Here is a 14,996-nt window from a genome sequence, read left to right on the forward strand (position 1 = left end):
CTGTTAATGCCAATAATGGCCAGGACGAGCAAAAAATGCGAGTGACAAGTAATAATAATTAATTTGACACACAACTTGTTCATGGATAGCGCTGAAACAGATGCCTGCGTGCATGGCAAAAACACCTCCAATGAAAACCTTTTCTGAGACTCTCCTACAGTCTACACATTGAAATAAAAAAAAATACATAGCTAGCCCCCCTCCCCCTTCTAAGTCCAGATACATGTAATCATGACGTTCTTTAGTGCTATATCATTTTTTACTTTTCTTGATCCTCAGAGACGTTGCAGGAAGGCACATGAAAAAAGAATAAAAAGCATCCAGGACGTTACAATTATTTGGACTAAGCCCCCTCTTTTTTACTACATGTAGAAAAAAAATTACCTAATTACGACAGCAGAACTAGAAACCCACAAGTAGAGACATAAGCTGTTATACTCCGGAACTAATTCTTTAATAAAGACAATTCAGGATAAATTGGAACCAGTTACTAACCCATGTTACAACAATAGTCCTATGACATAGGACTTCACTATATGAGGCGTGAACTTCATATTTAATACTATCTATGATATGTGCTCTCATGTCATATGCTGCAAATCATTTTACATTTATGATTCGTTGCTGAGCTTTTTTTTACTGTTCTCGCCTCGTTTCTATAATTCTATATCTTTTAGTTTTTACCATTTCACTCTATTCTTTATCCTTTGATCTCTATTATATTTGTTCTAAACATGCGTGACATATTTGCCACTGGACATAAGGCAACCAAAAGTCAATCAACGTATTCTGTATATTTCATCATTTCTTTATTATGTTTTCTATAGGTTTGGTCCCGCCCCTTATCTATTTTTTTGCACATTAGGGACGACATCAAAAGTTAAATGTAGGATAAAAAAAAAAAATAATTCATATAGTTTTTTTCACTGACCCCCTACCCCCCCTCTTAATTTAATTTCTTAATTTGGGAAAAATTGATTGACCAATAAGGATATATATAAAATCGATGTTAATTAAACAAAACTTGCAGCAATTTTGACCCCCCCCCCCCCCCAACTATTTGAATTAAGTTTTTTATCCTTCATTGATTTTCTGATGTCGTCCCTTATCCTCTCTATGTAAACCAAATTCATGTCCTGATAAATGGTGACTCATGCATAGCATCATATGTGGTTATTAAAACAAGAAACATATTCATATTATAATAATTAATGTATGCTAGGACTTATAGATAGATGTCATTAGTCCCAGGTCATGTAATACAGTAGGTCTTATAAAAATACAATAGCATTTTAATTTTGATGATTATATAGATGTTTATATATTTAATAATGCCATTTTTTTGGAAAAAAGGCAGGGGCAAGGCGTTTTTAAAACATATCAATGGGACGCGTTTTTTTTTTTTGTTCTTCGGAAGTGAGCCAGAAGAAGTCCATTTCTGTTTTTTTTTTTATGCATTGGGAAGATCTTCTGGCTCTCTTCCACCTCTTCTTTTTTGATAGGTTGACGGCAGAGGCACATAACAAACATGGCGTCGTTTAGTCTAAATGAAATTAATAAATTTATGAATGCAGATATATTAGAATGTGAGCTGTTTTATAAACGTTTTATGGTATGACAGCCTTAGTAGGACATCCCTGTAGGACGATAAGCTGGATAAATATAAGAACTACACGGACAATAACAGTTAAGGGACGATTATTTGATATTCTAGGGAAGGGATTTTGATTGATTGGTGTTTTACGCTACTTTCAACACTATTGGGCTATTCCGTGGTGGTCAGTTTAAATTTATAGATGAAGGATGGGGAAGGGGAGAGGGGGCATTATTATTCATTTCAATCTGTCGCTAATCATGCCTATTTTTCAGCTCTTACCAGGCAATCATATTCATATATGAAATCCTTCTGTCCCCCGACCCAACAAATAAATAAATATCAAATGGGTTTCCTCTAATTTAACACAAGTTTAAATTGATTGATTGTTTGTTGCTAATTTTAACGCCCAGTGAAAATTATTTCATGCTTGTTCAGGAAAACACGAGTTTAGAAGTCACGTATATAATATAAAAATGAAGAGATGGAATATGATTGCTAATAAGGCAACTATCCACCGGAGTTCAAATATGAAGTGGATGTTAGCAATTATAGATAAGATAAGATAAGAAAAATTTATTTTAATTCGGGTTACATGAAATACTACAAACATGAGCTCTGTAGAGCTTTTTGCCGTCATGTAGACAAATGATTTTTGTAGACAATCGTAAGGCCTTCAACAATGACAAAAACCTGATACTGTAAAGTCGTCTATAAAAGGCCCTACATTAAAAGTGTGACTGACAATTCAAACGAAAAAACTAACAGCCTAATTATACATAACAAAACAATTTACAAAATATCAAATATGAGTCGAGACAGGAACCAACGACAACCATTAAACTACAGGCTCCATCCCTGGGACAGGCAAATAAAGAATATGGCAGGGTGGATATAAAAACGAAGATGTGGTATGATTGCAGATGAGACAACTCTCCACAAGAGATCAAATGACACAGAAATCAACAGCTATAAGTCACCGTACGGCCTTCGACAATTAGCAAAGCCTACACCGCATAGTCAGCTATAATAGGCCCCGAAATCAAAAATGTAAAACAATGCAATCGAGAAAACTAACGGCCGAATTAATGTACAAAAAAATGAACGAAACACAAATATGTATAACAAAGCAACAAACGGCAACCACTGAGTTACAGGCTCCTGACTTGGGACAAGCACATACATACAGAATGTGGCGGGGTTAATTAAACATGTTAGCGGGATCCCAATCCTCCCCCTAATCTGGGACAGCGGTGTAACAGTACAACAACATGTTTGTGAGCAACCCATCCCGAAGCTGGGACAGTGGTGTAACGGTACAATAAAATAACAACCTGCACAAATCAGCAAATTACTCAAAAGATCGGTAGGAGTTACACACAAAAACTAACATTAAGACAATAGACACAAAGCACCGACATAAGAGTATTTGCAATTACTGGAAGTTTGCTCAAACCTAATTACAACTGGTACTGAAATAAATCTTGTTCTCCCAGACCGAGTTATCAATCAGTACACAACGCGCGGCAAAGGATTTATTAAAAAAAGAAAACAGTCTGAGAAACGTCTGGTTTACGTTGAATATACATATAAGAAGATGTGGTATGAGTGCCGATGAGACAACTCTCCATCAAAGTCATAATTTGTAAATGTAAACCATTAAAGGTCAACGTACGGTCTTCAACACGGAGCCTTGGCTCAAACCGAACAGCAAGATATAAAGGGCCCCCAAAAATCAGTAGTGTAAAACCATTCAAACGGGAAAACCAACGGTGTCTAATCTATTTAAAAACCCGATATACTTGCATATAAATCCATATACAATGAAACGGTTTTTGAAAAGTGGACCGAACGTTTTGACCATCGAAATTTTGCAATAGAAATACTAGTTATGACCACAAGATTTTAACAGCCAGTGCAGGACTCGCACGAACGTTAGATTTAGTTAGAGGGGCGATATTCTGACGCGTTTTTTAATTCTTGGTCACCCATGTTTAGAAAGAAAGGGGAGACATCCAAACAATTTCCGACCAATCACAAACGTTGTTGCAAATTTGACCTTATGACGTCAAAGAATTTCCCATAATGCAATTATTGCATATAAATAAAAAACTACTATACCAATTGAATAAAAAATATTGCATTCAAATGACATTTTATACCAATTGAATAAAAACTATTGCATTAGAATGAAAATTATACCATTTGAATGAAAAATTATACCATTTGAATGAAAAATTATACCATTTAAATAAAAAATATTGCATTTAAATGAAAAAATATACCATATAAATGAAAAATTATACCATTAAAATAAAAAATATTGCATACAAATGAAAAAATATACCATTTAAATGAAAAAATATACCATACAAATGAAAAAATATTGCATTTAAATGAAAAAATATTGCATATAAATGAAAAAATATTGCATATAAATGAAAAAATATACCAATTAAATGAAAAATATACCAATTAAATGAAAAATATCAAATTTTTGCAACCAATACCATGCCATACTTTAGTATCCACCAATTTATCAATATCGCCCCTTCGTTTATAGACCACGTTATCCCTTTTAGTAGTTCTCATCAGGCATTCATTTGAAGTAAGTTTATGAAACAATTTTTTATTCAGGGCTAGGTTTACAAGTTTGACAAGTGTAAGGGTTTAACCCCAAACTCCCTTTCCCGAATTCAAGTTTTGTTGTGTATGCATTTTATTGAAATTTATTTGGAAATTTTATGGTCATTGACGTCATTGTTTACTAGGCCAAGAAGGCGGCGCCAGATTGTACAATAACAACTTCTGAGATGGAAGTTAAAGCACTGGTTTAAGCTCCTCCCATTCTTTGCTTTTCCTATGAGAAGCGATCAACGGCGGTGTATTGAAAAGTGAAATAACTAAAAAAAATCACCCAGTTAATGCACTCCTCTTAAAATAGCAGAAGTTAACTCACTCAAAGATCTTGAAGGACAAATTACCATTCATGTTACAATCTCTAGCATAGTTCTTGTGATTATATTGGTGTCTCAGGTTGATACGGATGTGATATTGAAAAAGCCATATGATATTCTCTATTTATTTCACCCGTGGTTAGTTGATCTAGAAAGAACATTTTGTTCTCATTGTTTAAGGCCATACGGTGACATATTGTTGATAGCATCAACGTCATATGGTTTGTGGTTGATAGTTGTCTCATTGACAATATTACCACTGACATCTCCGTACTTTCATATGGAAATGTGATAGAGTGAAAGAGGTGCATTCTCAAGTTTTTTATTAAGGTCATTTACCATGAAGTTACGGACCCGTTAATATGGAACAAAGTTCAAATGTTCATTGTTATGTGAACAAATGGCTGATATTTTTGCTCGATCATATTGTTTTTTTTTAATTGTTTAACATTTCATACCGATATAACATGTTACTTTTATTATTCTTCCCTTAGTTTGTTTATTTTGTATTTACATTGTATCATAGGTCAAATTTATTTGTTCAGTGTATGTTCAATGGTGTTAATATGTCATTTGATTGAGTTAAGCTATTTCAGTTGATATTTTATAGTGTGTCTTTCTATGTTGTGATGTTACACTATTGTTTCAGAAAAAGGGTGAAGGTTTGGTACCATTAAAACGTTTAACCCCGCTGCATTTGTTTGCACCTGTCCTAAGTCAGGAATCTGATGTTCAGTGGTTGTCGTTTGTTGATGTGGTTCATAAGTGTTTCTCGTTTCTTGTTTTTTATATTGATTAGACCGTTGGTTTTCCCGTTTGAATAGTTTTAAACTAGTAATTTTGGGGCCCTTTATAGCTTACTGTTCGGTGTGAGCCAAGGCTCCGTGTTGAAGACCGTACTGTGACCTATAATGGTTTACTTTTATAGATTGTGACTTGGATGGAAAGTTGTCTCATTGGCACTCATACCACATCTTCTTATATCTATTAAAATTATATGCCAACGTTTTGATCCCCCAATTTCACAGTTCACTAAACATAGAAATATAGTTCGAGATTCTTGTTCTTCATGCAACATTTCCCAATCAACAACTGCCTACATTTTGGGTTAGACTTACCAACCGACCAGTCTGTAGATTCATCATTCCATTCATAAGGTTGTATGGTATTTCCCACGACTTTTCCGAAAGAATAGATAATATGTGTGCATAGGGAAGGGTCTATATCGTCTGGGAAGAACTTGTATGGTGCTGTTCTATACTGGGCCCAGTTTGTATGGTAACATACTCTTTTATATCCTTGTGCAACAGAAGCTGTCAAAAACATAATTCAGATATGAATCTTATGAAACAATTCCCTTAAAAATAAGCTAGCAATTGTAATAACTAATAGAGATCGTCTATAAATGTATCATCCTATGTATGTGTGCAAATACCGTAATTAATCACGAACATTTTTTCAACGAATCTTTTTGAAGCAATGTGATTGATATACAGATCATGTGTGCAAGCTTTGCTTACAAGGATATGACAACACTCCGTTTTACTCTCTGCTCTTGTAATTATTACATCAGCCAATGAAATATCAGCCTTCAAATGTTTGAAGGTGTGTATTAATCCGACAAAACCAGAGATCACAAAAGGTCTTTAAAACAGGCACTCCAACATCCTATTTTATTTCCGTATAAAATACAACAGCTATGACTGCATGTGGTATCCGTGACAATGTTAAAACAATGCATACAATAAACAAACGAAAAGCTTGATATAACTCTTAATGTCATGGTTGCAGCACAAAAATATAATTATAAGATTTTAATGCTTCTTTTTATAATTTTATAGGATTGTAAAACGTTGATCCTGAGCACATTTTCAGTAGAAAGCGGAGAATACTAAATGTACTTCGGTCAACGCTTTTACACCACAATAAAATCATAAAAAAAAGTATTCAGTTCTTAATTGAAATAGTCGCTCCTCATTTCAAACGGCCGTGATAAAAAAAATACACCGAAAACAAAAATTCTTAGGACAAATAACTGTATGGTTCGAATATGATTTTTTTAACATTTCGTAGGTTTAAGCATAATTCCATAATGGAATATGTTAACACGTAGTCATCACATAAATATGGCATCATGGAAGTTCTCTGCAACATTTTTGATAGGATTTCGCAACCAGTTTTTTTTTTAAAGTATAAGAAATGTATTTGAAATCTTTGTATCATAGACTTATTAATGAAAGGGGAAAGCAAACTGTCGTTTTAAAATCATTATGTCTTTTTTTATTTGTGATATATATTTACAGTATAAAAGACAGCTTGGATGTTTCATGTAATTTCTTTGCTCTGTTGATTGATTGATTGTTCTTTGCTTCACGCCCAGTGACAAATATTTCATGCATGTTCAGGACGACTTTGCTGTGTAGATTTGATTGATTGATTGTGGTTGTTTGTTTTACGACCAGTGGCAAATAGTTTATGCATGTTCAGGACGATTTTGCTGTTTTTCTGTTTTATCGAGTTTCCTAGACGTTGTTATATATATATAGGTATATATTTATAAGATATGCTTGGCATGGGCGGATCCAGCCATTTTTAAAAGGGGGTTCCAACCATATGTCCCCATTCAAAAGCATTGATCGTCAAAAAAGGGGGGTTCTAACCCCCGGAACCCCCTCTGGATCTGCCACTGCTAGGTAGCGAACCATGATTTTAGCAACTACGAACATTCTTGGATGCGGTAATAAATTTCCACCGGTGTTTAGTTGTCTCATTTACAAATACTATAAAGTATTACCATTTTCTTAATTTTAGGGTTGTCTTTTATTATTTTTATCATCATAGAAATTATTATTATCTATTGATCAATTTATTTAAATTCTTTTCTGTACCATTTTGATATTCAACTTATCGAGCTTCAAAGTGGTCATAGAGAAGAGATACGTACTAAGAACATTACGTGTATATTTGCTTTAATATGAGTATGTAGAATATGCGTCAATGAAACAGCAAGCCATCCGCACAAAAAGCCGAAGTACATTTAGAGACATACGGTCTTCAACAACAATAGACAGAATGATGTGTATGTACAATGTGAGTCAAGATCTTAATCGTCCCACCAATAGACAGAATGATGTGTATGTACAATGTGAGTCAAGATCTTAATCGTCCCACCAATAGACAGAATGATGTGTATGTACAATGTGAGTCAAGATCTTAATCGTCCCACCAATAGACAGAATGATGTGTATGTACAATGTGAGTCAAGATCTTAATCGTCCCAACAATAGACAGAATGATGTGTATGTACAATGTGAGTCAAGATCTTAATCGTCCCAACAATAGACAGAATGATGTGTATGTACAATGTGAGTCAAGATCTTAATCGTCCCACCAATAGACAGAATGATGTGTATGTACAATGTGAGTCAAGATCTTAATCGTCCCACCAATAGACAGAATGATGTGTATGTACAATGTGAGTCAAGATCTTAATCGTCCCACCAATAGACAGAATGATGTGTATGTACAATGTGAGTCAAGATCTTAATCGTCCCACCAATAGACAGAATGATGTGTATGTACAATGTGAGTCAAGATCTTAATCGTCCCAACAATAGACAGAATGATGTGTATGTACAATGTGAGTCAAGATCTTAATCGTCCCAACAATAGACAGAATGATGTGTATGTACAATGTGAGTCAAGATCTTAATCGTCCCAACAATAGACAGAATGATGTGTATGTACAATGTGAGTCAAGATCTTAATCGTCCCACCAATAGACAGAATGATGTGTATGTACAATGTGAGTCAAGATCTTAATCGTCCCACCAATAGACAGAATGATGTGTATGTACAATGTGAGTCAAGATCTTAATCGTCCCAACAATAGACAGAATGATGTGTATGTACAATGTGAGTCAAGATCTTAATCGTCCCAACAATAGACAGAATGATGTGTATGTACAATGTGAGTCAAGATCTTAATCGTCCCAACAATAGACAGAATGATGTGTATGTACAATGTGAGTCAAGATCTTAATCGTCCCAACAATAGACAGAATGATGTGTATGTACAATGTGAGTCAAGATCTTAATCGTCCCACCAATAGACAGAATGATGTGTATGTACAATAAGTCAAGATCTCGATCGTCCCAAATCAAGAAAAGTTGTAAATAGATTTCAGCGACCTGCATTCAACATCGAATTCCTTAAAGGCCAAAATATTTAAAAAAAATAACCTTAAATTCTTATGACTTTTGTTTCAGTGACATATCTTGTGTAGTTTATTCCTTAATTTCTATTTTCATTATGACTTGGCTAATAGCGCTTATAGATCTTAACAATGGTAGGCCAAAATACAGTTTTTTTTATTGTTGGAAACAGCTGAGAATAATATTTTACAATAACTTGCAGAAACCAGGCTGACAATTTATCCTTAAATCCAAAACAGATGTTACGTCATATAACAAATTATAATATACAATAAATATACAATACATGTGCATCGTGTTCATTATAAGAACACACTATCATTTATTAATAATAATTCGAATAAAAGTTCACTCTTTTTTAAATAGATCATATAAAACTGAACATTTATGAGAAGGATGGTTTTATTAAAACAGGACAATGGACATTTTTATTGTAATTGAACAAATTAATAGTCAGTTTTACAACACATTTGCTGTATATATAGTGTGATTAGTTTAATGCGAAAGTATACTCAAAAAGATATAAAAAAAACCAATTACTTCAATATAACATAAACATTTCACTTACCAAATAACAACACTGCCAAAATAAAAAAATGAGGATTCCATTTTGTGACCATCTGAAGAAGAAATAAACGTCTTATTTATTTAAAAGCTTTTTTTTGTCCGATATTGAATGAAGTAAGTATAAGTAATTCATGTTTACACAAGTTAATTATATATTAATTGATTGTTAATTATACATATACAACAAAGAAACGAATAAACGAACATTGATATGACAGATATATTATATCTGTTATCATGTTTAACATGTATAGTGATTAGATCTACAACCGGTAATTCTGGTCTCAGAAGAAAGTATAGAGAGACCGAGAAATGTATGAGGTATTGATAATGTGTTCGAATTCGGGTTTGTTCTACATCCGTTTGTCATCATGATTTAGGATTTAGCTGTATATACATGTGTACATTTTGCCTTTAAGGAACTTGTTCAAATTCGTTTGTTAACTATAGTTTTTTTTTATATATTCAACAAAATTCAAATCTTTTGTAAATGATTGTGGATTTTCATCAAAATAAACAACCATTCAACTTCCAATCTACACAACATTTATAGCTTTTTTATAAAGAGCAATCTATGTGTCGTTTCTTTTTTTAAAGCTACGGAATCCAAATTCTACCTTCATTTTAACCCACACAAAAAACTCTAAACTCGGACTCTTTTCTCGAACTTCAACTCAAATTCTTTCTCAAATCAGATTTTGGAATGTTGTTTATAATCATTTTTAATTATGTCAAAATTTCAAAATATTAAACCTGTTTTCACTTTTTGAAATTTTCACTTTTTGTCTAAAATCTCAAAATTCAAAAAGACTTATAACCACTTTAAAATAAATTGGAGACGTGTTTACTTTGATCTGTTTTTACCATTTTGTCAGATGAGAAACTTTACAAATATTTTGTATCGTGAATATATTTTCAATCAGAATTGCATTTTTTTTTAATATTCAATTATAAATCGTTACACCAGCCCAGAATCTATATCACAGTTCCATAAAGATTACATTTAATTTTTGTTCTACATTTATTTCAAGTAGATCTTAGTTCAGTGGATAATAAACAGTGACTGTCGTGTACGTTAGTCAGTTCGTCAATTTGTATTTTGTATTCACAAATCCATTTAATATTAGATGGCAGTGAAAATTAAAAAGAATCTTTAACCATTAATGGGATTGTGCCCTATTTATATATTTTGTTTCAAATGACTCTTCTGTTTGTATATACCGAACACGAACTTTACCTTATCTACAAAAAGGCGTACCAATATTGTATGTGTAACCACTGCTAAACCATTGGTCGAATCTCAATAAGGACTTTTAAGAATATTTTTATGCAACAGTTTTCAATTCTTTTTGAAACCGATCCTTCACTTTTCCCATTTTTTCAGATACTTTTATTTCAATTACATGTGCAAAAAAAATGGAAAAAAGGCAATTTGTCATGTCGGAGCCTTTCATTGCTGCCATACGGTATTGGGGTTTCCCTTTGTTGAAGGCCCTACAGTGACATATATTAAGTTGCTTGTACATTTAGACTCTGGTATATAGTTGTCTCAAACTCTTCGAGATGTCCGTAGTTGGTCTGTTGCAATGCAAAATGTCTCCCTATCCAACACAACCTAATTTTTCAGTACCAATTATGCGTGAAATGTTTGCCACTGGACATTAATCAAGCAACAACCAATCAATCATAAAACATTACCTGTTTTAGATTTTAAAAGAGGCTGTAGATAAAACATCTTTTTTATGGCGAAATACATTGATGGTTATGTTGTTTAGATAACTTCCCTTTTCATTCATATCCTTTTTAAAGTTTTATCAACAAAATCATGCTACCGTCTTATGACTATTGAGATATATACATTCAATAAACATTTTTGATGATCTCTTGATTATTTTTTTTTTTTTTACTTCATGCTATTTTGAGCTAGAAATATTGTACAAACACTTGTCTATCATTGAATACCGTACGTTGAACTGTAGATATCTTCTGATTATTTTTGTCGTTGCTATCTTATTGGCGCTAACCAACAGGGTTTTTAAGCAAATTTTGTGGGTGAGCGGCCCAGTTTACACACCATTATATACCTATATTATATATTTTTTCATATTCATCTTTCTTGATTCCAGGATTCCATTCATGTGTATTGCGCATAAATATAGGACGGTGAACTCGACACTATACATGAATAGGTTACTAAAATAGTTTCAGCAGCATGTTCTATCTAAATATAAACCATGGAAACCAGTTCTAATGGACAAATCACATTCAATTATTTGCAGATATGCAAATCATGTAAGAATTATTGCCAAGTAAATATCGTTACTTAAGTAAATTATTTTTATTCTAGAATCTTTCAATTCTTGAGAGAAAAAATCTCTTATAAGTTAATCAGCTTTCCTTGACATCTGAGCTTGACATATTTCATACTTTTTACAACCAAATTAAAGCACACTATGATTTTACAAAGTATATTTAGTTTAATTCTTTGAACAGAAAAAAAAACTACTTCTTACCTTTACATATAAGAAAGATTTACTGATTCAAAGATTTAAGTTTTGCCCTTTTAAGGGCAGATATCCAGTAACAAGTGCTTGAAGGCAAACTGACCATTAGCATTTTCATTTGTTAAGATTTTGTCGTGAGATATTAGATAAAAACATTTGTTAAAGAATAATGAATTTCTAATTAAATCATGTTCGTTACAGTAGGAGAAGAATAATATTTCTTCAAGTCAAGATTATATCTTAATGAATTTCTAATTAAATCATGTACGTTAGAGTGGAGAAGAATAATATTTCTTTAAGTCAAGATTATATCTTTTAGAAATAAATTAGATACATGAGAATGTTGACCACAATTTAACACCTCACACATCTCCAATAAATACCGTTTCTTATGCTCTTAAAGTATTCTACGTAAACTCGTATTGATTTTTATTAGTGTATTCTTTTTTATAAACAAATATCTAGTCAAATAAGAGTTACATCTTTGAATGAGATGACTTTCCATGACGTCAATCCACAAAATTAGTGTTATTGCATTTGTCAACTCAAAATTACAATGAATGCCAAAGACACAGATTTTATTATAACACATGTATACGCTGTCCATTTGAGAGAGTGGTTGACGTGTCAGATTGATTTTTATTCTAAATGAAAGGGTTATCTGGAATATATACCTTATCATCGACCGCTACGAAGGAATGGATATACTGTTTTACCTTTTTCTGTTCGTATTTACACCCGTCCCATCAGATTTCGTCGCATTTTCCTAAGGAACTACAAATCAGATATTACTGATGTTTATGGTTCCGCCGCAAAGAGGTGGGGATCATATAGTTTTACCCTTATCCGTCATTCCGCAACGAGCAGTTATTCAGACTTTTTTTCGTAACGCCTTCTCATATTTAGCTAATTTTTAGTATGTGAGTCTACTATGATGAGTTACAGATCGAGTTTATGTTTGGTTCGCCTCCGCTGATTTTTGCCGAAATAACGGGCATTGGACTTTGAAAATTTTGTGAAAATGACGATAGTACGGATTTTGTTTCTAAACGCCTTCACATATTGAGCTGATTTTTAGTATGTGAGTCTACTATGATGAGTTACAGATCGAGTTTACTATGATTCTGCTCCGCTGATTTGTGCCGAAATAACAGGCTTTAGGAAATGCCTCTACCAAGTCAGGAATATGACAGTTGTTTTCCATTCATTGATGTGTTTGAGCTTTTGATTTTGCCATTTGATAAAGGACTTTCCGTTTTGAATTTCCCTTGGAGTTCAGTGTTTTACTTTTTACGTTGGTTCCGCTCCGCTGATTTTTGCTGAAAGTGTTGGCTTTGGACTGAAAATATCGTGAAAATAACAGATATACAGACTTTTTTCTAAACGACTTCACATATTGAACTGATTTTAGTATGTGAGTCCACTATGATGAGTTACAGATTAAGTTTACTATGGTTCTGCTCCGCTAATTTGTGCCGACATTACAGGCTTTGGAATTTCGTGAAAATAACAGTTATAAATACGAACTACAAATAAGAGCCTCCTTAAATTTGTTATCACACTTAATGTGGTTATGCTTTACAGTGTGAAGCGTTTTCTGATTCATCGCTCGTCAACTTCCTGGTTACCAAATACTTAGTTATTCTAACACACATAAAATTTTAATGGGAAATACAAATAAGAGCTACTATGTGGAGTCTTAATACAGGAAATTCAAAGGTCAAATCTAATTTAGGCAGTTGCTAGCTTAGTTTTGTACAATTTGTACATGCTAAAAAAAGGAGATGTGGTATGATTGCCAATTAGATAACTCTCTAACAGAGTAACCGGGCGATCTTCAACAATGAGCAAAATCCAATACCTTATAGTCAGTTGTAAAAGGTCCCGGCATGACAAAATTTGGAACAATTCAAACGAAAAAAACAACGACCTGATTTATGACAAAAGCATTAACGAAAATCAAATATATTAGACAGCAACCAACTGAATTACAAGCTTTTAACTTGGGACAGGCACTTTTAAATGGTTAAGATCGTTCATAAACTGAAACTCTTCAATAAAAATTGACCATTGAAATGATGACAGTACCGAAGCATTGGTTATATATTTATGTAAATTAAGGTCTATTTTATTAATTGTAACATTGATTCTGATAAGAATTATTTTTCACGGCTGTCATTCGTGATATCGAGATAAATGATAGTGAAATAATAAGTAACGGTGGTCAAGTATTGCGATTGGGTCGTGAAAGATCTGGTACAGGATCGTGAATGAAATCTTATCGAGAAGACACATGCAACGTCTGTAAATATTCTAATTTAATGAATTACAATGACAAATATTGGAAAGATAAAAATATCTGTCAAAATGGTTCAACGTTATGATCAGGACCTGAAAAAATTCATGTTTCAAAACTACACCGTTTTTACAAAACTCCAAAAGGCAAATTGCTCATCGAAATTTGAAATAAATAAAAATGTAAACAAACATGATTTGTTTTTATATTTTGAATGCATAAACTACTTTTTTCTTAAAAATATTGTTCTGTATTACTGTTACTATAAAGATGGTTTTTAAAGTCATTTGGTTTTAGATTAATCAAAAACTTTGCACAAATGGGAATATTTGAAAAAAAATGATATTTCGGATCGTAAAAGGTCGGGTACCACTTTTTGATGATCGTGAAAGATCGGGTATCGCTTTTTAATGATCGTGAAAGATCGGGTATCGCTTTTTGATTATCGTGAAAGATATGTTGCCTCTTATTCGTTATTGCAAAAATCCACGAACACGATTAAATCATTCTTTAAAGGGGTGACATGATAATTTATATTTGTAATTGGTATAGCAAAAGATTGGATTTGCATGACTAATTATGCTTCACCTTTGTTTGTGAATGGGGCTATGTCTTATATTCATGATTTTTTTTATTAGTTGTTATTGGCTTTCAACTAGCTGTTAGTAACTGCGAGTACTCTCAGATATGTACTTTGTGTCTTTTTTTGTTGTGAGGGATGTATAAATACCCTGCCACGTCCGGTCTATGTTTTTTAGATGTTTTTTGTGCTCTGTATCGATCTGATGAGTAAAGCTCTTTTCAACTGACTTTGATACTTTGTTCTCATTGGTGAGCAACCCAGACAGACATAATTGGTTAAC

At 32.9% G+C, this 14,996-nt stretch overlaps 1 protein-coding gene across 1 annotated transcript in view; it reads right to left on the reverse strand.

Annotated features, from left to right (window-relative positions):
• The window catches only part of LOC127709350 (acidic mammalian chitinase-like), a 60,128-nt gene that overhangs the window by 18,998 nt on the left and 26,134 nt on the right, over positions 1–14,996 (reverse strand). Inside the window, exons 2-3 of the mRNA XM_052214830.1 lie at positions 9,335–9,386; positions 5,670–5,864 (exon numbers count right to left, since the gene is read on the reverse strand). Coding sequence (XP_052070790.1) covers positions 5,670–5,864; positions 9,335–9,386 — 247 coding nt within the window. The remainder of the gene's footprint in view (positions 1–5,669; positions 5,865–9,334; positions 9,387–14,996) is intronic.

The sequence above is a fragment of the Mytilus californianus genome, unplaced genomic scaffold, assembly GCF_021869535.1.
Source record: "Mytilus californianus isolate M0D057914Y unplaced genomic scaffold, xbMytCali1.0.p SCAF_7, whole genome shotgun sequence".
Taxonomy (NCBI): domain Eukaryota; kingdom Metazoa; phylum Mollusca; class Bivalvia; order Mytilida; family Mytilidae; genus Mytilus; species Mytilus californianus.